We start from the raw sequence: 22,368 nt of genomic DNA on the forward strand, positions 1-22,368 counted from the left end.
GAATCAGGGACAGTTAGGACAGTGTTAGGCCCTGTGGGAAAATGGTTAAGATGCAAGTGGTCAGCGCCAAATACAGGTGTAAATGGGGTCTAAAAGATTTTGTGATCTGATCACTGAAACCAAATGTGAATATAGTCCAAAATGCAAATGACCACATTGCATACAGCGTAAACGCTATCCATCCTGAATGTGTCTTAGACCAGGGTGATGTGAGAAGTGTTTCAGTGATAAGTGGGACGTGTTGAGAGAAAGTGCATTAAAACAAGTCATTTAAACATTTTGCTGTTGAAATTGCATCTGCACTCCTTATTCTTTTCATTTGCTTCCCTTCCAGTTCACTCATAAGCCAGGCAACATGGGATCATTCATTCAGTAGTATACACATGCCACACTCAGCACTCCTGAGAAAGTGATTTAAGCCGCATTTCCATCGTCGGGCAAAATCGTTCTCTTTGCTTAACCGCTCCATGATGATCCAGGCCAGCCGGCACAGATATGGTTTCATTTTCCACTGTGGGACTGATAATGGAGCTCTTTGGAATGTCATACAAATGCGTCAGTCATTGTCTTGGTAACGCAAGAGTTTACAAATGACGAGATGAAATAGCGACCGTGTTATGGAGGATGATCAGATATTTCTGTCATTTTATTGTTATTTTGTGTTTACGTCGCTCAAATAGCGCGCTTAGCCAGCTACAGAGAAACTGGTAGACAGGCAACAGACAAGTGACAATTCCTGAGTTGCAACGTCACAACACGCATCTAGCAGCATGAGAGAAATCCAGGCTGAGAATGGTTTGTAATTGTGCCGTGCCAAACCAGGCCAAAGTGCATACAACTGGAACCGTTCCTTCCCATTCTTAGAACCGTTCGGTCCGACGGTGGAAAAGTGGCTATAGAGTGACAAAACAAGAGAGAAGTGTCTTGACAATATCCAAACAAAAGTGGTCACAGAAAATGCATTTGAAATGCATGTTAATAGCAGGCGGAAACGGTAATGTCTTGACTGACATAACAGGGACGTAAAGTAAACTCAACTTAAGATTTGATGACATTTCTGGTTCTTTGTAAATGTGTACTGATTAAACAATTACATACTGAAACCCTAAAATCTCAGAGAAATTATGGATAATGCATGTTACTAGCGTAGTTAAAGCACCTAACCCCAACCCCTACTTGACAGGAATGCGTCCTACTTACGGTCAATCACCAAGAACAAGAACAATCTGTCTCTTCACTGCACCCCATCTTATGATTATGATTCCATCTATTCAATCAACCCCCACCCAAAGACTTGCCGGCCTTCTCACTGTTCCTCAAGTCCCCCTTTGAATTATTCATGAGCAGGTTGCAGACACTGCACTCCACAGTTCCATCCATCAGTTCCGTGGACATACTAAAATATTTAGTGTTTGTGACCAGTCGACACGACCATGCTTTAACAGTACCCCCACATCCCACCGGGATCACCAATCCACTCCCGTCTGTTAAGTGTCTAGTCTAGCCACCCACAGACCCCCCAGACCCACTCCCCACTTGCTACAGGAGCACTTCTTCCCTACCCCCTTTCCATTGCCCCACTTTGTTTACATGGCGGCACAGTGGGGTGAGTAGACACATTTTAAAGCACTTAATCATTAAGTCAACTAATGACTGATTCCTTTTAACAAAGATGATCTGGAATCCCATGCAAAACCAAATTTGAGTATCTTGTGTGAATGACAGCTTTTAGCTTTTAACTCAACTCAATCTCCATCTGCATGTTTGGGCATAAAGCAAAACATTAGAAAGGAAGCTAATTAACAATTAATTAAGTCTCTTCTGACTGACTTCTTTAGGAATTGTCAGTCACGTTGTGTCTTTGAATGGCAGTGTGGCCTAAAGTAGAAGCCTTTATCCTCTAATCCCTCGTTCCTACCCTACCATTTTTGCCCGTCCACTCACTTGTTTGTCCTAAAAGAAAACCAATCAGACACCAGAGTTTCTAACCAGAGTTAATGAAGCCGTCAACACACAGCTCCTGATTAACTGCTTTATTCTGTCCTTTTAAGTGCGATCACTCAGATGCTTTGGGTTTGCTAAAGCAGTAATGGCAGTGTCTCTCAAGAGAGTCAGGCTTTCGTCTACTTCCAAAAGCAGTTTCAGGAGTGAAAGATGCTAATTATTAGGGTTGGCTCTGTGACTGGTATTCAGGACCTTACACAGAAGGAAGTCAGGACTATTGGAAGTGTCTGGTATAAGGGCATACAGAAACTCTTACCACAATAAAGTCAAACGATTTGGCCTAGGTTTCTTTCAACATCCCTAACTCAAAACAAAACTTTAATACTCACCTTTCAACCTACATTCACCAAAATTGGCAGAGTAGGCCTACTACAAACTGTCCTGAATCAGACTGCTAGGCTACATCTTATTTGACTGATTGCACCACAAACAGGAGCAAAATCCCATGGGTTTCCATTGAAAACTTCAGACTGTAATTTTACCAAGAGATTCCAAGTTATGTCCACCAAACTCAGTCTGTTCTGGCTCAAATTGCTACATCTTTTGGACTCATAGAGGGCTCACAAACAAGAACAAAATCCAGTAGGCTTGCACTTAGTGCTGGGCGGTGTGACCAAAAATCCATATCACGGTATATTTTAAAATTATACCGGTTTCACGGTATATGACGGTGTATTTGTTTGTTTTTTTCAAGCTTGACTGGGTGTTAACCACATTTTCTACTGATTGAGAGAGGAAATACTGCAGTAGATTGAATGCCCTATTTTACTGTCATGAGTGAATAAAAAAAATCCACACTAGTATATTACAAGTTTGCAAGGCTGTTTACAAAGAGGTGCCAGCAGGAGGCGCTTTGGGGGCGGCAGAAATAACGGTAACGGCTCTGCACAAAGCAGTGCAGCACTCATAAACTCTGCTTTATCAGGAAAGATAAAGAAAGATTCAATTGAAATGACATCGAAACTTTTCTAAAGACCGTCAGTTCACTTATACATTCATATAAAAACACCCGCGCCGCGTTTTGACTTTGAAACGTGCAGTGCTCATATTTATTCAATGATGTCAATGCCAACCACAAATATATTTTCCAAAAGGTTGTGTTGATATTGTGAACCAATGTATGGGAAACACTGTAATATAATTTGACTATCAATTATAGTTTAAACTATCCATGTTCACCGTCACGCTTAGTAACACATACTGTGCCCTCACCACAGTGCAACAGTGAAAAGGGACCCCTCTCAAACAGTGTCGCGCCGCGCCACGTTACGATCGTTGTTAAAGCGTCATACACCGGTATTGTGGTATATTAAATATTCATATCATAATTAAAATTGATTGCTATGATTGCTATGCCTTTACTAACTTATCCAAGTCTAATGGCTCGTTTCCACTGAGCGGTACGGTATGGTACAGTACAGTACGATTTGGGACGGTAAACTCTGATCCTGCTTGCATTTCCACCACCAAAAGTACCTTTACTTGATAGGCGTGGTGTAGCCTATGCCGGAAAGAAGCGATCAACGTCATTTTCGTGTGAAGAAGAAAGCGACATAGTAAACAACAATTTATGACATACAGCAGATCTTGTTTTTGCTTCTCGGCATGTGGCTGTTTGTCACAAGAAGACAAGCACCAACATTAGGCGTTTCTCAATACCAAGAACGCAAAGTTTGACTCCCGAGGACAAAACAAAACAAAAAATTTTCATAAATCTTTATAAATAAACCACAGATTTGAGCTTTAAACAACTACATTCTCGCCTGAAAAACTCTTAAAATTACATTTCGTGACGCAATAACAGTAGTATTATATTTCAACTGTAGATTGAAAAATGGCACTTCTTATGTTGTCATTCCCCTTGTAGCACGCACAAGTGACGATTCTCTGTCAACCAATCAACATTCTGCAGTGAGTCTAGCTCCACCCTTTAGGTACCGTACCACTGTGCTAGGTACCCCAATGGAAGGGTACTGAAAAAGTGGTACGGTACGGTTCGGCATTTGGTACCATTCACAACAACTTGGAACGACAGTGGAAATGGAAATAATTGCGTACCATACTGTACTGTACCGTACTGTATTGCTCGGTGGAAACGAGCCATAATAGAGCTGCAATGACGAATGATTCATTTTACACAAGACTGCTTTGTGAATGAGGGTCAATACACAGGGACAATAGAGAAAACAGATTTTTCTAAAAAGTTGTTACTAGAGGATGGATCAGTTCAAAACCGTTCATGGTCCAGCCTTTAGCCTCCAGATGGTTGCAGCAGTAATGAAAGTGAGAGCACGTACTTTATTACAGTTCATCTTAGTTGTTTTACGCATATAAAGTTTACCAGTTTATTAAGCACCCCTTGAAAAGGCATAAGGTTTGTATGCGTGTTTACTGTTAGTTGTAACAAGTGTTTTTGTGTAATTGATGATGTGTAAATGATTGTGATGTTGATGAGAGAGAGAGAGTTTATTGATAAGAATTTAATGCGTACTATTTTATTCAGATCTTACTGTTATTTTACTGGAGATAGGCTAATTCATCTTTTGTGTGATCATGTACAATAAAATTCATCAGTAAAGTTTTTGCCATCATTCGGACGGAGTCCGCTACAATAGGCTTGTACTAATAGTGGAAAAAAGCAAGATGACAACATAAGTTACAACCATAATTAAACTAAACTATACCTGTTCTATCTCCATGCAGTTTATATTCTCTGGCTCTGTAGGCATCAATGTCCAACTCCGGTGCAAACATATATGGCTGAACATCGCTGACAGTTTCTGACATTTTCAGTACATGAGATTGTCCTGTTTTGTAGTTGCCTGTTTCTCTTGAAGCTCCGCCCTCTTCTTGAAAGGGGCCTGGGAGCAACAGCTCATTTGCATTTAAAGGGACACACACAAAAATGGTGCGTTTTTGCTCACCTCCCAAAAAGTGGCAATTTTAACATACAAAATAAAATTATCTGTGGGATATTTTAACCTAAAACTTCCCATACACACTCTGGGGACATCAGAGACTTTTTTTCCATCTTATAAAAAGGGGCATAATAGGTCCCCTTTAAAATCTTTCAGGCTTTGAGAAGAGCTACTACCAAAAATTTGTTGTTAAATATAGCATATATAGGTTTAGGCGATATAGAGCAATTCCAGCGTTATGGACGTGACATTTGCAGTCAAAACCTAAAATATAAATTCTCAGAAAATGCATTTAATACCAATATATTTAAACGTCTGTTTATATGTCCATACTCCCTTAATAAAGGAGTCCAGACATTAGAAAAATATTAGTCTACACATGTGTTTTATATTTAATATGAGGGAAATACACATGCGTTACGGACGTGACAAAAAAGACGTGAGTTTGTGGGAGACAACATACTTTGTAGAAATTCTGCGAATTAAAATGCACAAGCCAAAAGAAATAATACCAACCGAAGGGATGAGTGTTGGCTCTCTATATAGTACATAAATGATTTATTTTATTTTAGTTTTCTTTTTTTCATTTATGAGGAAAAAACTTTGTTACGGACGTGACGGATTTCCATTGTGGACGTGACAGTTCCAAAATTGACACTTGGCTGACGCTGGAAAATCAGAGAAAATGCTTTAAAAACTTAAACAGAGACCTATTTGTGTGTCTCTGTTGGGTATTTGAAACAACAAACATCTCAGACATCTGAGACATCATAAGGTAAGGCTGCACAATTAATCAAATTTAAACTGAAATCACCGTGTTATAGATTAGCCTCCGTTCACGCATATCTCATGCTGCTAAAATTTAACCAGCTTGGGCATGTTCAAAACTCAATTCGGGCATGATATTGCTTGATAATGTGGTGTTTACTATATAGACCAATAGTCTATTTGATACGTAGGCCTACTATTTCTACGGGAAAGAAAGTGAGTCGTCATCACGAAAGGCGCATCTCATTTTTCTCTCGCTCTCTCTCTCTCTCTCTCTCAGAGACTGTAATGATGCTAACATTATGGTACTAGTATTAATTGATTTCTTAAATGTTCTGATGTAGGCTACAGTAATAAAGACCGGGGTGGGTTTAAATAAGTTCTTCCCTCTCCGTTTCAAGCAATAGATCGATTTATGTTGTAAAGTTGATGAATTTATCTTTTCGTATTGATTTAATCAGAATGCTTCTTGATTGCCTTTTGTTATGTCATTATATTGCTCGAAATAAATTCATTCATTCAACAAATATGCGCTGGTCAAATCATGCATGATTTAATATGAAGCGTCCGTAACGGTCACGTCCGTAACGCTTAATTAGGTTGTTTAGAGCAAATAAGTGAGATGAATTGTCAATCATAACTAGAATGGACATATTTTGTCTTTGTATATAAAGTTTCAAATTAATTGTAATAATAATTATTATACAATATAAACTTATTCTTTAAATCGTTATGGACGTGACACCGCACTGAAACGTCGTGACTTCCTAAATATAGCCTTTATAAATTTAAAGGGCAATGCAGTTATAACAAAGTGGGTGTATTTGTATCTGTCATGCTCCCATCTTTCTGAAAAATGCTTACTGTCAACATAAAGTATAAAAAAAGGAGTCTTTGATCCCTCTTTTTAAAGCATGAAATATGTTTGTTTGAAAAAGCAATTAGTATCTGTGCACACACCTTATCTGAGGTGAATAAACACAGAAATTGCCTTAAAATTTACATGACAGCACATCATTACAATAAAATACAGACCCAAATGGACAACTTAGAAAGGGTTTTGATATTTTGATAATAACTTTATTTTTTCATGGCAAGGTTGACATTTGCATGGAATCGCCCTATACCGGTTGACACGTTTAACCGGTAGAGATTTTGGACTATTGTCTCTATTGCGATTACATTCATGTGACATTGCTGTCCTGCGCAGTCCCGAAAACGTATAATTTGCATGCGTTTCAAGCATTGCGGTTTAAAAATAAACAATTTTAAAACTGTTGAAGAGCAACAAGCAGTGAAAGAGAACTAATTTCACTATATGTGCATGCTGTCTGAGATCAATTTTGTCACTGTTTACTTGTCTTCAGTAAGCTTGAGTTGTTTTTTTACTTAGACTAGTAGGCTATTAGTTTTTTTGTGATATTGAAAATGGTGACAAAAATTCTGAAATTTCAACGGGATCAAATATTTATATCATAAAAGCCTTATTTAAAGCAAAAATAATTATATTTTGATATCATTATTGTGAAATAAAATTTCTCATTTTGTGATATAAGATTTTGGTCATATCACCCACCCCTAAGCACTAGTAAATTGTTTAAATGTCTTGTGTGGGTGGGTGGAAGGGTTTATGCAGGGGTGTGGGTGTTTGGGGGTCATGCAATTGTGTGTGTGTTCTCAGCTGTTTGGAGGTCGGGGGAGGAGGAGGAGGAGATTTCTTAAAGAGAAATTCAAAGAAGTCACTGCAACACATAAAGCAACTTGAATGAGGTCCAACATGCAGGAAAGACTTTTTATGCCTCAGTTTCTTGGTCAGATCTTGAGAGGTGGTCTGGTCTTCCATGATTTCCTGTAAATGTGGAAGAGCCAGAGGCAGGTCCCAGGCAAGGATCAGAGCCAACTACAAAGATCATGTATAATAGCTAAGGGGGGGAGAAAAGAGCTTACCAACTCCAACCCCCTGCTGCATGTTTCCATTTTGTTTAGATCTAATCTGAGCCACTTCAGGCAAGTGCACACCTACCAGCACACACAAATGCACAGGGAAGGAACTAATAATAAACAACAAAGAATCTGAGAGAACACACGAGTAACGATAAACACTAGTGATTCAAAGTACAACACAGTTTAAGCTGATAAAGTCTCACAGTAGTAGACCTGATAAAGACGAACAATTGGAAATTGACACACCCACACAAAACTTCTTGACTTTTCACTCTTGATAGCACAACCTTCCAGGATATTATTCAAGGGATGAAAAGTAAACTATAAAGCTGTGGCTTAGCAGTTAGCCCAAATGCTCCAATACGTTGAGAAGTGTAGCACTCATACAAGCAGCGCAAGTTTGAGGACATTTCTCCTGCAGTTCCCCCCTCTTCTCCCCATCATTTTTATGTCAGCACTGTACTATACTCCTATCAACAAAAATGGCAAGGCAAAACAGTCAATAAATAAATATCATTACATAATGACATGCTTCCTTTAAAATGTCCATGAATAATATATATATATTCACTTGTTTAGTTTCATATGTTTACTATATTTGACAATATAAAGCACACTAAAACTTCAATTCTCATACATTTTTAAACCTTTGAGTTGAACATTAAAATGTTCATAGTGAGTTCATCCAGGACATGCTGTCTTTATACACATTTTAAGAGAATTTTAAGAGTATCAAGATAACTTGAAAAAAAAAATCCTTGCATGTTTAAATGTAGGCCTATGCACATATATTTGAACACTGTTAATTCTAAATTATATGCAGGTTACAGGAGTTAGATGAAGTTATATAGACTAGGATATGATATAGATATTTTCCCCACATATTTTCATAGAACACTAGGCCAATAATCAACATTTCTGCATTAGAATGGAAGTATAAAAACAGTGATAATTTCAAACACCAAACAACCCCATTAATTTAAGATTGAAGACCAATTTAGTTTTTGCACAATTTGTTTACATAAAATCTCACCTATATAGCAGAAAATGGCAGGTGCAAATTAAACTTAACATCTGAAATTACATTAAAGTCAGAAAAAGAAAATACAAAGACAATGCTAGAGAAACAGGTTCTCTTTAAAAAAAGAACCCTTTTTGGTCCTGTATTAATTACAATTAAAGGGTTAGTTCACCTATTTTGATGAAATCCGAGAGATTTCTGTCCCTCACATTGCAGAGACCGTAACGTTATTACCACTTTCAAGGACCAGAAAGGTAGTAAAGACTTCTTTAAAATAGTCCATGTGACTACAGTGGTTCAACCTTAATGTTATGAAGCAACGAGAATACTTTGTGTGCGCCAGAAAACAAAACAAAAATAACGACTTTATTAAACAATCTCGTCTCTTCCACGTCAGTCTCCTACGCTGTTCACGTAGTAAATACAGCGCAGCGCTTCCAGGTTCTACGTCAGATCGCCGGCTCATTATTGGCCGACGCTGTTCACATGAGCACTGCGACGCATGTGTGTAATGCTGATGCAGGAGCTAGCCAATAATGTGCCGGCAATCTGACGTAGAACCTGGCAGCGCTGCACGGTGTTGTGTGTTTACTACGTGAACAGCGTCAGAGACCGACACGGAAGAGAAGAAATTTGAATAAAGTTGTTATTTTTTTGGGGGGGTTGCACATAAAAAGTATTCTCGTCGCTTTATAACATTAAGGTTGAACGACTGTAGTCACATGGACTATTTTAACAATGTCTTTACTACCTTTCTGGGCCTAATTTGTGTTCCGATGATGGATGAAGGTCTTACAGGAACGACATGAGGGTGAATAATTAATGACAGAATTTTCATTTTTGGGTGAACTAACCCTTTAAGCTGTCAGTAGCACAAAGCACAGTGTTCATGGGACCAACCTGCCAGTTAAGTGTTCAAACAACTATAAAAACACACACACACCATACATGTCAAATATGTGAAAATGAAATCTTTCAATCACTAGTGAAAATCTCCAAACCTGGATTACTGTTTAGATACACTTTTTAAATGTCCCACTGCTTTTTGTTTCAGTCTGAAACTGTAACCAACTGACTGGACCTTTTACATCTTCTTAAATAAAACTTCATGTCATCATGTAGAGAAAAAACGTATGTCTGAAATATGTCTGATCCCATCTGAAACCAGACCCGACGTTCTTAACCGTATTTTTGTATAAAATATGATACTAGGCCTATGCCCAATAGTTTCCACCAATCAACAAACATCATGTAAAAAGATAAGCCCTTAACATCACCACATACACAAACTGCATGCTGGGAGCTTGTAAACCTTAAAAGAAATATCCAATAATGTTCAACATGCAATTGTTTGTTCAGACAACTCTGTTAGACTAGTTGGTACAAGAATATATAAGAATATTGGTTATTATGTTGATTCAAAGTAGGCTAATTCACATTTTTATTATGTATAACTCAAAAGCTTTTTTAAGTGTATACTACAGATCTTCACCACGGTAATAATCTCCTGAAGCGTGGAAAATGAACAGAATGCCATGAATGTATAAACACGTGTAGGGCTGGCCTCATCTCAAGGCAGTCCTGAACGTACACAGGATGTATCAGACAGATGACAAATAGGGAGGGCCCTGGGGGACCCTGGCTAGACACTCATAGCTAAACATTCATGGATCAGCATTCAGGAGCAACGGGTCATTCGGGAGTCAGGCAGCTGAGAGTTCCTTCAACTGCCATGACATTCTCAGGTTTTCGAAGGACGACAATGTCCTGCAACAACTGAGTAACACTAGAGTGACTGAAGAGCCATGGCAAGATAGCAGAGTGTCGTGTGGGAGGTGTAAATAGCCTCTTTAGAAAGAGTGCAATGACCATGTCCCTATGAACACAGTGTGTATCTGTGCAATGTGTGTTCTACGAGAATCTTACACACCACTGGGACTCTTAACTCCATTGTGTTGAAGTTGAACACTGGGTGTAAACAGCACTGACGGCTTTGTAGAGTGCTAACATGGCAGGGTTATAGACATTATGGTTTCAGCAGTCAACTAGTTTGTCCTCCCCGCTCTGACCAAATCCATCTATAAATCTGTACATTTTAAACTTTATACATAAAAAAAAAAATATACATTAGAAATGCAGGACCACAACAGTGCTGGGTATGATACATTTTCTGGAATCTTCTACCTGATTCACATCACTGGGTGTCCTGAGTAATGACAACCTGTCTCTGTGACAGCCCTAGGCTATATAACCAATCAGAAACCCTGTCTGAGATTTATTTTGCTGACAGGTCTTTGGAGGATGGAAGTTTTGGAGAAAGCCAGGGTTTTCTATCTATGCCACCACAGCTGAATCTACAGTACTGTGGAAAAAAAGTTGTAGTTTTTTTTTTTTTTTTTAAGGAGTCCCATTATGCTCTTTTACGAAGTCTTAATATTGTTTTTGGGGTGTACTAGAATAGGTTCATGCTTGACTGTTCAAAAACACATTATCGTGTCACATATTTTACATTATTGCAGCATCTCTCTTTCCAGTCTGTCTCAAACACTGTTTAGCTTCTGTTTCGTTGAAGCCTTGGAAGCCTTCCAAAATACAAAATGTGCTCTGATTGGTTAGCTGACCCAGTGTGTTGTTATTAGCGAACCGCTTTACGTGTGTTCTGTAAATGTCACGCCCCTTACCATAACCGCGAGTTTCATCTGCTCAGGTGTAAATATTAACGGCGGTGGCATCAATTTTGTCATACCCCTTCGAGCCAGATTCAGACCCTTAGAACGTTTGTGAACAAGAGGATTGTGTAGAACTTTTGCAAGCACATTTTACGTGGGCATTTCAGAGTGGTAAATTCCTAAGGACTGTGAACAGTCTTACATAGACTGTAGCTAAACACCGTAGCTAAACACTACATCAACACTGTAATGTTAGCTAGCAGGCTAGCGGAGCCAAACAGCTAGCTTTGCCTGTTGTTTACATCGTAGCAACAACATAAAAGTTATAATAGAAAACACAACAACAAATAATAAAACATACAGGTTGTGATCCATAAACAACTGACTGTCCCGACGAAGTGGGAACTGCTCTGTTTATCAGGAGAAGCTTCTGTGTGTAGCCGGCATTGTACTCTCTTTTGGTTTTGGAAGCTGTTCTCCATAAAACGTGCAGCACACAGATAAACGTTGGGGTTAAAATGTTCAGGAAAAGTGTTTAAAAATAAATTTAAATCACACTTTTCTAAGTTTGTCCACCTTAGGAAAACCAAACAAGGGGGTTTTGGATGCTTTGGACAGCATCTCTTTGCATGGCAACAAGATGCTACTAAAGCAGGTCTTCTTTGTTTTCTCTAGTGCAGCTCAACCAGCTCTCGCCCCCTTTTATAAAGACAATGCCCCCTTTTTGCATATTATGTGGGCAGGGATTATTTAAATGAGTGACATTGTGACTTAGGCTAGTCCCAACAAGCCGTTTGTTGTAGCCTACTTCTTGAAAAGTGTTTTCTGTAAAATAAAATATCTCTATTTGGAGTGGACTTTGATCTTTGTTACCTTGCAGATCTTGTCATGCTCAAACAGCAACGTTACACACTAACTAAAGTTGAAAAAGTGATAAATCATAATTGGACCCCTAATGAAAAAATTCAAAAGGATACACAGTTTGAATCTCTGTAAGGCAGTGGTTCTTAAACAGCGGTCCTCAGCAAACATCCAAAGGGGGCCGCAGGATGAAGTAACAGTATTTAAATTGATTTATTATTATTAATGCTAAAAAGACATTAAATGAAAAAAAATAATAATAATAATCACAAAATGAATGGTTGATTAATTTAATATATCAATATTCCCAGCTTCTGTTAATAAATAAGTTTGAAAACAAGCAGCTTTACCATAAATATCGAAGAAATACTGGAAATAATTTAGCCTATCTGGGGGCGGAATCCTTGACTGAGCGAACTCACTGAATCAGTCTAAATCAGCTGAATCAAAACTCACTTTCTAAACAAAGTTTTCATTACATTATCAACTTTTTATGGATGCACTGTGATTCTGAATTAGAAATAGGAGAAAAATCAATTGATGGTGTATTTATTCTTAATTATGAAAATGTGATTATGCATTATATAAGCAAAGGTAATTACATATTTTACCATTTTGTGACCATTTTGCCTTTGGTTAGAATGCTATAGTTTGTCATATTAAGTAGGCCTACAGCTTACTGGTTAAGTAAAGCTCTTTTTTGATGAGCTAGAAGAAAAATATCACATTAACGTGCACTGTTTTTAACAGTCATTGCAGAAGGCGGATATGATGCTTCAGGGGGGTATGATCTTGTATGACAAGGTCATGTAGCCTAGTTGAAGTTAGCAAAACAGTGTAAGAAAACGGCTGAAATTGCTTACAGCACCTTTAATTTCCTCTATATTTCTAATAAAACCAAAATCCACTCAGTGAGGCTTTAATAAGGCCAGCCTAGTGAGTGTCGGGAAATGAGAGCATTGTTTTTTTTATACTTCATGCAGGGAAGCTAAGCTCGGCTAATGCGTCAGAGTCAGTGGGAGTCTAATAAAGACTTTCAGACAAACACCTTGAATAATCTCGCTCTCTAGCACACACTTTTTTCCTTTCTATCATTCTCTGTGACAGCCACCTCTATGGTGTTCAAATAGCTAAATTAAAATGGATGAAAAGTAGTTAAAATTAGCATACTGTTACTGTATGGGCCTAGTGTAGTAGTGTGTTTTTCAAAAGGGATAACATTTCTTCTGGGTACCACTTTTTCCATTACACTGTGATCAGATAAACAGTTCAAGACTATCTAGCACACACAAACTGGACCTATCCGCGGACCACAATACCACAAGTGTAACGTCTTGATGTAAGCATTCATGTCACATGATGGTCCTAAAAAAAGCATTTCCCATGAGTGAGAAAAGCTAATTATAAATACAACAGTGACAATAAAAACTAAAAACCTTTTTACAGTTGTGTTTACCAGTTTGTGGGCCTATTAACTTTGCATGAACGGGGAAAGTCTTTATGGCCTCTCCTGCTGTTTTGCGAGCAGTTTTAGAGAATATCACAGGAACAGAGGGGTGGTGGGAAGCATTTCACTCCCAATGAGAACCTGAATATTTTCTCCTCCAACCGTGAAATGTTTGCTTCTCTTGCTCACATACACCTCACCTGCTATTGTGCATATGGAAATAAACTGTTCATGCACATGTACATTTTCTCAAAAACGCTTGAGCTCCCCTGCTTCCAAACTCAGTGTTTTGAAGATGTTCTCTAATGAAATACGATAATTTGCATGTAATTTAATATAAACTCAAAGCTAAAGAACCAGTATGGATCAAAGATGATCTAGGGAATTGGTTTCCTACAATATTGCAATACCAACTTGCGTTCGTTTGATCAAATCCTCCTGCTGAGAGCAAACGCAAAATCATGCACCTCCACAGACCTCCACAGATTTTCAGATGAAATTATATGACAGCCAACAGTAACCAATGTTCCATTTTCACCCAGTCCCCTCCCTGCAGAACTAACATGCCTCTTGTCCAGGAGGGTACAGCCATCTGTTGTTTGTTAGGAGGTAGAGAGTTTGTGTGAATGAGTATGACGGTATTTGCGTGTGTGATGAGGGAAAGAAAGGGGACAAAAACGAATGGGGGATGGAGAATATGTAAATGCAGACATTAATGGTTTTGTCTGTGACTGGCACTTGGGGAAAGACTGTGAGTGAGCGCTGACAGCCACTTGAAAAGTGTGGAAAAGAGTCGTGATTTATGAAATAACAGCCTGTTTCATCCTGACTCCACTTATCTGCATGGATATGTGGGAGACAATCTGTGGGGGGTTAGGTTAATCCAAAGAAAAATTCATATTAACCTAGTTCAAGGGCAAAACATGCTTTCTCACAACACAAACACAGAGCTCCAGCTGTCCAGCTGTTTATAACCTAGACAATGGATTCGTCATCAATAGACAGACGGACAGTAAGATCATAAACTGTCATATTGGAATCACACACATCTGTTTTGATTAAATCACACACTTCTATGTGACTAACTAGTCTGTGTTAATCAACCCAATGACACATTAGAACCTCTGACGTCACACAGGTGAGTTTGAATCCAGGTGTGTGTGTGATGTCTGGCTTTCAGGGACAAGGTGTGTTTCCGTGTCATAAACTTCGACATGTAATGAAAAACTTGTCAGCCCTCAAGCAGTAGGTCCAGATTTAAAACATGAAGTTATACTGGCAAAAGTTGTTGGGTGGATTAAAGGTGCACTTTTTGTTTACATTTAGCTGTTATTCATCAGAATAGTATCAGTATTTCTTCACGGTTATATATTGTTGTTGCGGTTATAAATAGTAGTAGCAGTAACTGTGAGTTCAAGTCTTCCTTGGAAGTGGAATTACAAGGTCAGTGTCATTAAAATCACTTTGGTCAGAGCAAGATGGCAATGTACCTTTTCTACAAAAAAATACAGCAAGGTTTTTAACTGTACTAAAATGATGAATAAAGATTGCGCATCAGGTGTGTTTTTGCGTTTTTCACGAGTTGACACTTACATATAATTGATGGAGTAAAGCTTTATGCGTATTTGGCGTGCTGTCCGTGGCGAGGGCTCCGAGCTCGGAATTTGGCCCAAACCCAGAGTATTCCCCCCGTGTATAGAAGGGATTAGAACTAGAAGTGTGGAGAAGGGGTGGTGGAGGGATGCTGATAAACTGTCAACGAACGAAGGTAGGTCTGCTATATATAGCCTACATCTTACCGTTGATTATTATGTTAATTATCTGAAAGTGCTCCTCCCGAACTTTGTTAATAAAACATCATTTGTTTTTATTAAATTTATGGAGATGCTGTAAACTGAATTGTGATCTATGTATCATAATTGTACAATACTATCTTTACTATTTATTCATGGAACTTAACATGTAAATTAAATCATTTCATACATTTCAATAAATTTATCATCAACTACAGATGCTCCATCCACTGTGTTTTCTAAGACGCTCCCACCTTGGAAATTCAAGGCTCAAAGAAAATCCAGAGTTTTCCACTCATAATTATGACATTGCTGTGACTCATAAATGCAATCTGTCTGAGATTACTTGAACGCACCATAACTACATTAATTTCATAACAGTGATATGATGTCAAAATGCCGGCACCCATTCCATGTAAATAAAATCAGCTTTTTCTAGAGAACTGACAGTGAACATTTTTAATGCTATTTCTTAAAAGTTCTGTTAATTTCTCTTTATTCAGAACATTTCTAATTAGCTAAAAAAATACTGAGTTCACCTTTAAGAGTGGAATGATCTGTAATGCCATCAAATCAATCAATGTGCTCCATTGTTTACTTGATTTAATGTCCCCCATATAGGAACATTAATCTCCTGCTGGGCTCTCTAAACCAGCGTTAACCCCAAAACAAACCTCACTCATCTGACCAGAGCTGTTGAGACCCAGCTGCCTCCTGTTTGTCAAAGTGGGGGGGGAAATAAATAAAGAAAAACAATTCAGAGCATGCTACTGGGTCACAATCAACTTAACCACTGATAACATGGATTCACACACAGTTAATTCACATTTAAATCCATGCTGCTCATAGATCATACAGAGATGTACAAACACCATATTTTCCGAATACGCCGTGTGTGTGTGTGTGTGTGTGTGTGTGTGTGTGTGTGTGTGTGTGTGTGTCCTGGTAAATCCTGGTAAAACATTATGGGGAGATACACATATATAAATATATAAATAATGTCCCCACAAAGATGGCAATATCCGAAATCCTTGTCCTTGAGGGGAATTTTTGGTCCCCAGGAACAGCTTATAAATCATACTAAGTGATGTTTTTTTCTAAAAAAAAATGTAAAAATGCTGATTTTTTTCTGTAATGGGTTTAGGGGTAGGGCTAGTGTAAGGGGATAGAATAATACAGTTTGTACAGTATAAAAGTCATTACGTCTATGAAAAGTCCCCATAAAACATGAAAACACAGTGTGTGTGTGTTGTGTGTGTGTGTGTGTGTGTGTGTGTGTGTGTGTAGATGTTTGAGATAACCTGTTTGAGATAACCTGAATTATCATGGGTCAATTTACTATCACTGTCAGTGTTCAAGAGGATGCAACTTTCAAGCTGGACCGCATCAAAGACTACTTAACACGCCAGTATGTAGGCTACTACACTTCCATAGCTTTATAACTTGGGTTTACATTAATCGATAGGCAGCGAAAAACGTCTCGGTGTAGTTGAGAAATGAACGTGTAGCCTACGCTTCATTGTATCATCTCAAATACCAGGACCATTAATCAAAAATGACACGAAAACTGCAACAAGTGCATGTAATGAAATAAAAGGACACCTTATTAATCATCTCTTTGGGTCATTAAACAGTGAGGTCACGGAATGATGAAATATGTAGTAAAAACATAACTTACCCAAAACCGCAAAGGCTATAATAAGCCAATTGATATCCATAGTTCTCCTGTTTTCTGCACTGGCGATTAAGTCCAGATATTGCAGAGAAATGCAAAATGTGGTTATAAATTCCTAATCGTCACTTAGACCTTCCGAAATCAGCCCGGATGGAGTTATGAACGCGTACACCTGTTCGGACCGCGTGGAAGTGCGTAACGTTATACCGACTCCACAACGGTTCAATTTCTCCCGAGGCAGAGGACCTTCGCGCGGTGGTAAGACGGTTATCCAGCCTCGAACAACAGCCGTATTTTTTAAGAGACGCTTGTGTGATTGAATAAAGCCTTTGGATGCTTTTCTCCCAATAAATTACATCCGCCGTTCAGGAACGAATCCGAAATTGTGAGTTGAACGCTGGGGTCTCAGCTCTCTTGTGCCGCTCTCCAATTCGGAGCGCGAGCAGCCTAGTGAGCCCACGCGTGGAGGAGGAAGAGTGAGACCAGTTTGTCCAGTTCGCGTCAAATAACCGGTTTAACGTTACTGTGGTCGTGGATAAACTTATATCTTTGTCAGACGGATATGAGCGGATGTGATGCCCGTGTCCGCTCTCCGTGAAGAGCGATACGGTGATGCTGCCGCTCCCGCGATCACCTTCAGCTCCTCTATTGTCACACAGACACTAGGCGGCCCAGCCCATCTCTTACTTTCAATCATGGGCTGGTGTCTAAGGATATTAGAAGGGGGAGAATCCTACCAAAGACCACTATAGTTGTGTCCCGGTCAAATAAATCTAACGTAGCCTACTTCAGTCAGTCGTGAGGTGGATAAATCACTTTTGTTATCAGTATCACGTTGCCTAGATTCAGTTGTCCTAGCGACGGCGCAATTTACTCTCTGTTTTAGACGCACGCGCGCATTCAGTTCAGTTCACTTTGGTGTTAGCATCCAAAACGCTGCTTATTATCTTTGTGGATTGCGATTCAAGTGTCCATTTTCATTTTAACAATACACATATTTTTATGTTACAGTGTTTTACAACATCCTCGCTTCGCATGGGTTATGTTAGTGTTGAAGGAAATTACACGCTTCATTTGTCGCCACTGACTGAGAGAGCATGCAGCGAGCTCTGTAAACAGTTATTATAGTGACGGGTGTTGTTGACATTTTTAGCTTACATTGTCTACATACGCGACCTCGGGTGAAAGGTTCACTTAAGAGAATTTGACATTATTTCCTATTTTCTTGCTTTTACACTTTCAAACTATCACTCCCCCCATACCGGTAAATAACCCCGCCCTATTGACGTAGCGCCACTCTAACCACTCCTTTTACCAGGTAACAGCTGCCCCCTAGTTTTGAATCTAGTCCTTGAATAAATGCTTTTGTGAATCTGTGTATTATATTTAATGTCAGTATTTCTGTATACTTTACATACATTTACACAGTTTTGTGATAATATAGATTTCTAAACTAATTTGTTGCAGATACATTATTGTTTAAAAGTTTAGAAAACGTTAATGTTTTTGAAAGTCGCTTATGAACACCAAGGCTGCATTTATTTGATCAAAAATACCATATTATGTATTTATTTTTGTGGCTTCTTTTATTCAGCAGGGACTGCATTAATTGATCAATAGTGACAGTAAAGACATTCATAATGTTACAAAAAAACAATCCATTTCAAATAAATGTTGTAGTTTTGAACTTTCCATTTATCAAAGAATCCTTAAATGAATCACGGTTTCCACACAAAAAAAAAATAAAAAATATATATATATATATATATATATATATATATATATATATATATATATATATATATATATATATATATATATATATAAGCAGCTGTTTTTAACTGATGATAATAATATTAAATTGAGCAGCAAATTAGCCTATTAGAATGATTTCAGAAGGATCATGTGACACTAAAGACTGGTATAATGATGCTGAAATTTCAGCTTCAGAAATAAATGACATTTTATTTTGATCAAATAAATGCAGACTTGGTGTTCATAAGCGACTTTCAAAAACATTAACGTTTTCTAACCCCACACTTTTAAACAATAATGTATCTGCAACAAATTAGTTTAGAAATCTATATTTTTACAAAACTGTGTAAATGTATGTAAAGTATACAGAAATACTGACATTAAATATAATACACAGATATTAACCTATACTTTAGTACTTGACACTGTTTTGACTCCCGGATTGTTACCTCTCGATTTTGTTATGTCACTGAAAAATCAATAAACAAATGTAAAAAAAAAAAAAAACCTATACTTTAGTACCAGACTGAACTGTATGAAATTACCAATTGAAAACAGCACTGTAAAAAGTGAACAGTTGGATCAACTTAAAAAAATTACTTCAATTGGTAACACCTAAAGAAATTAAGTTTTCTCAACTTAAATTATCACATTTTATCGTGAAAAACGTGATAATTTAAGTTGAGAAAACTTAATTTCTTTAGGTGTTGCCAATTGAAGTAATTTTTTTAAGTTGATCCAACTGTTCACTTTTTACAGGCATATTGTGCATGAATTTATTGTTGTTCTCCAGCCACCTCCATTTCATTTTAACATTTTATAAAACAGTTTGTAAAACGAGAAACTAGTATGGATGTACATTGGAAAATCACTGTACTTGAAATTACTTGACTTTTTTTTTTAAACGGATAAAAAGTTGTGTGGATGTTTTAAACTTGCTAGAGAACCTGCTAATTCAGATGATGTCATGATCACAAATCAAATTTTAAGCTAGATTTTAAATTGAATTATACCTTTTTACATTTTACCTTGCTTGTCCTGTAATTGTTTTATATTTTTTAAATATACACTTCTGTCAAATCCTCCTGTAAAATATAAACTATCAATTTAATCAATTAGAAATGAGCAACGAATGAAATTACGAGCATATTTTACGGTGTTACAACTCACCCTGCAGCAAGTCTCCCTATTAAATGTATTTCAGTATTTTCTTGATTTGAGAAATTGCCAAAGTTTGATCTCATGAGGACAATTACTCTATTGTTATTGCTGCATATACAGTACTGCCCTGTTTTTAATTGGGAGTTAGCATGAGTTAACAAAACATATTTGAGTCAATCTAAAGAAAGAAGATCTAATGAGAGTACAAGCCATGTGCATCATTATATTGTTCATAATGAACTACTTCTTCAATCCTTGCTATTTTTGTTAGTGAAAACTGGGGGCATAATATATTCTCTCTGACATTTAGACAGTTTTTTTTTTCCGTATCATTAAAATAGCTTTAAGCACACATTATTATTTTACCTCTTTTAGGCGTAGATGTGTAGAAGCACAAATAATCAGGAAGATTGAAGATCTTAATTCCAGCAGTATTGGGAAGCTGAGTGAAGCAGTTCCTAGAGGATTTCAGTTGTCCTGCTCCAGGCGCCACCATTGTGCCCCAAAGCAAGGCACTTAAGGTCTACATCCGCAATGGGGCTTTACAAAATCAATTCAAATCCAATCATACTTAAAGGTCAAAGATAAGATTGCTGTCAGTTATTTGTTATAAAGAGTGATTGCTAAGTGTTTTATAATAGAGTAAGTGAAAAAAAATGATAAACTTGCCAATTTTTCATTACAATTATCTGGCAGTTTCATTATGAACAGCTTGTCAAGCACTAGGAAACATGCAAGAACCCTTTAAAATGTTTACATGTTGTCAATTTTGCACTGGTCAGTATGACAATGCAGCTCTGATTGAATGGAGAAAGACTGAAATCAACTATTGCAACTGAAATCCCTCTATTTAAAAGGTGATTGGTGCTTTCATAATTACAACATATCCAATTCATATACAACAGGTCCATCTCCTCCTCCATTATTTCTATAGTATTTGGCTAGTCATGTGATCGCCGACTTTTATAAGGCAACCCACTCTATGTAAAATAAAACTGCTTTTATTTGGCTACTGACTGGAGTTTTGATGATATTTAGCAAAATTTAAATTCCTTTCTAAATAAATGGCATCGCCTTTAAATGGCATCTGATGTATTTGGCAGTTACCTGAATGCTTAACAGCTGTGTAGATATTTGTTAAATTCTGATTCTATATCAGTTACACACAGTATCAACAGTGCTTAAATCAGGAACCTACACAATCACAATAACAGATTGCACCTCTAGGCACCTTCACATACACCTTCATTATGAAAGCAGATCATCTACTTAAATTAATTTCCAAACCTCATATGTAAAATGCACAAGTGAGGCATTTGCTTAATAGTTTTGAGTCCCATAATGAGAAAAGGAAAAATGGTTTCATGGTCAGTTTTAAAGCTTTATGCCGACTTCAAGAAGCAACCTAACACAGTGTTGTTGCCTCAGGGAGATAGATTTGCTTAGGCTTTTCATCTGACGTTTGCATATTTTGCAGCGCATTCAAAAAGTAAATAAATCATTCATTTTCTCCATTTGCCGTGTCTCTGGAGCTCTTTTGGGGGCTCATAAGGGATACTGAGCTAAAATATGAGAGCAGTGTTTATCTCTTCCCCTTCATCTCTTCCACTGTGTACAATCATGTGCATACACACACACACACACGCGTGTGCGCGCGTGCAAGGATAAAAAAACGGGTAAAAAAAAAAAGTGAATACAAAATGGCTTACTAGTCACTACAACCATGTACAATAATTTATAAAAGATCATCAACTACCAAAATGTCCTGTAAATCAAACTTTGGCATTATTATAACCATGAACTTGCAATTCATGGTTATACATGGCACAACAATATTATACATGACATACGGTTTGCTGAATAGGAAAATTTACTTTTTCCATATAATCAATCAGTAACAATAAAGTGTTGGGGAAAGTTACTTTTAAAAGTAATGCGTTTACTCCCCAAAAAACTAACTAATTGAGTTACTTCTTATGCAAATGAATTGCTTTTGCGTTACTTTTTCTCACCTGGGCTGGGCTGGGCTTGCTTGCTTGCTTGTCTTTCAATAGCAAAAAACACAAAAGTTCTATTTTTGGCAAATGTAACAGGCCTTTCAACTCACATTACTTGTAATGCGTTACCCATAACACATTTTTCAGATTATGAATAATAGAAAATTGCATTAATTGCATGCAGAAAATACCCTATAATCATGACATAATTATAATCATAATATAATGTTATACATGATATACTGTATGCTGAATGGGAAAATTAGTCTTTATAATTTAAGTTTAGCTTGTAAATGTCTGGTTTCATGTTTTCTGCAGCCAATAATTCAGAAAATATATTGTGATCAGTACAAAC

The 22,368-nt window shown here is 37.5% G+C and overlaps 1 protein-coding gene across 1 annotated transcript in view; it reads right to left on the reverse strand.

Annotated features, from left to right (window-relative positions):
• The window catches only part of igsf3 (immunoglobulin superfamily, member 3), a 166,122-nt gene extending 148,241 nt beyond the window's left edge, over positions 1-17,881 (reverse strand). The window contains exon 1 of the mRNA XM_084121611.1: positions 17,104-17,881. Within this exon, the coding sequence (XP_083977737.1) occupies positions 17,104-17,143 (40 nt within the window). The 5' untranslated portion in view covers positions 17,144-17,881. The remainder of the gene's footprint in view (positions 1-17,103) is intronic.
• Positions 17,882-22,368: the final 4,487 nt, after the last annotated feature.

Source organism: Abramis brama (assembly GCF_963993115.1).
Source record: "Abramis brama genome assembly, chromosome: 8".
NCBI classification, from domain to species: Eukaryota; Metazoa; Chordata; class Actinopteri; order Cypriniformes; family Leuciscidae; genus Abramis; species Abramis brama.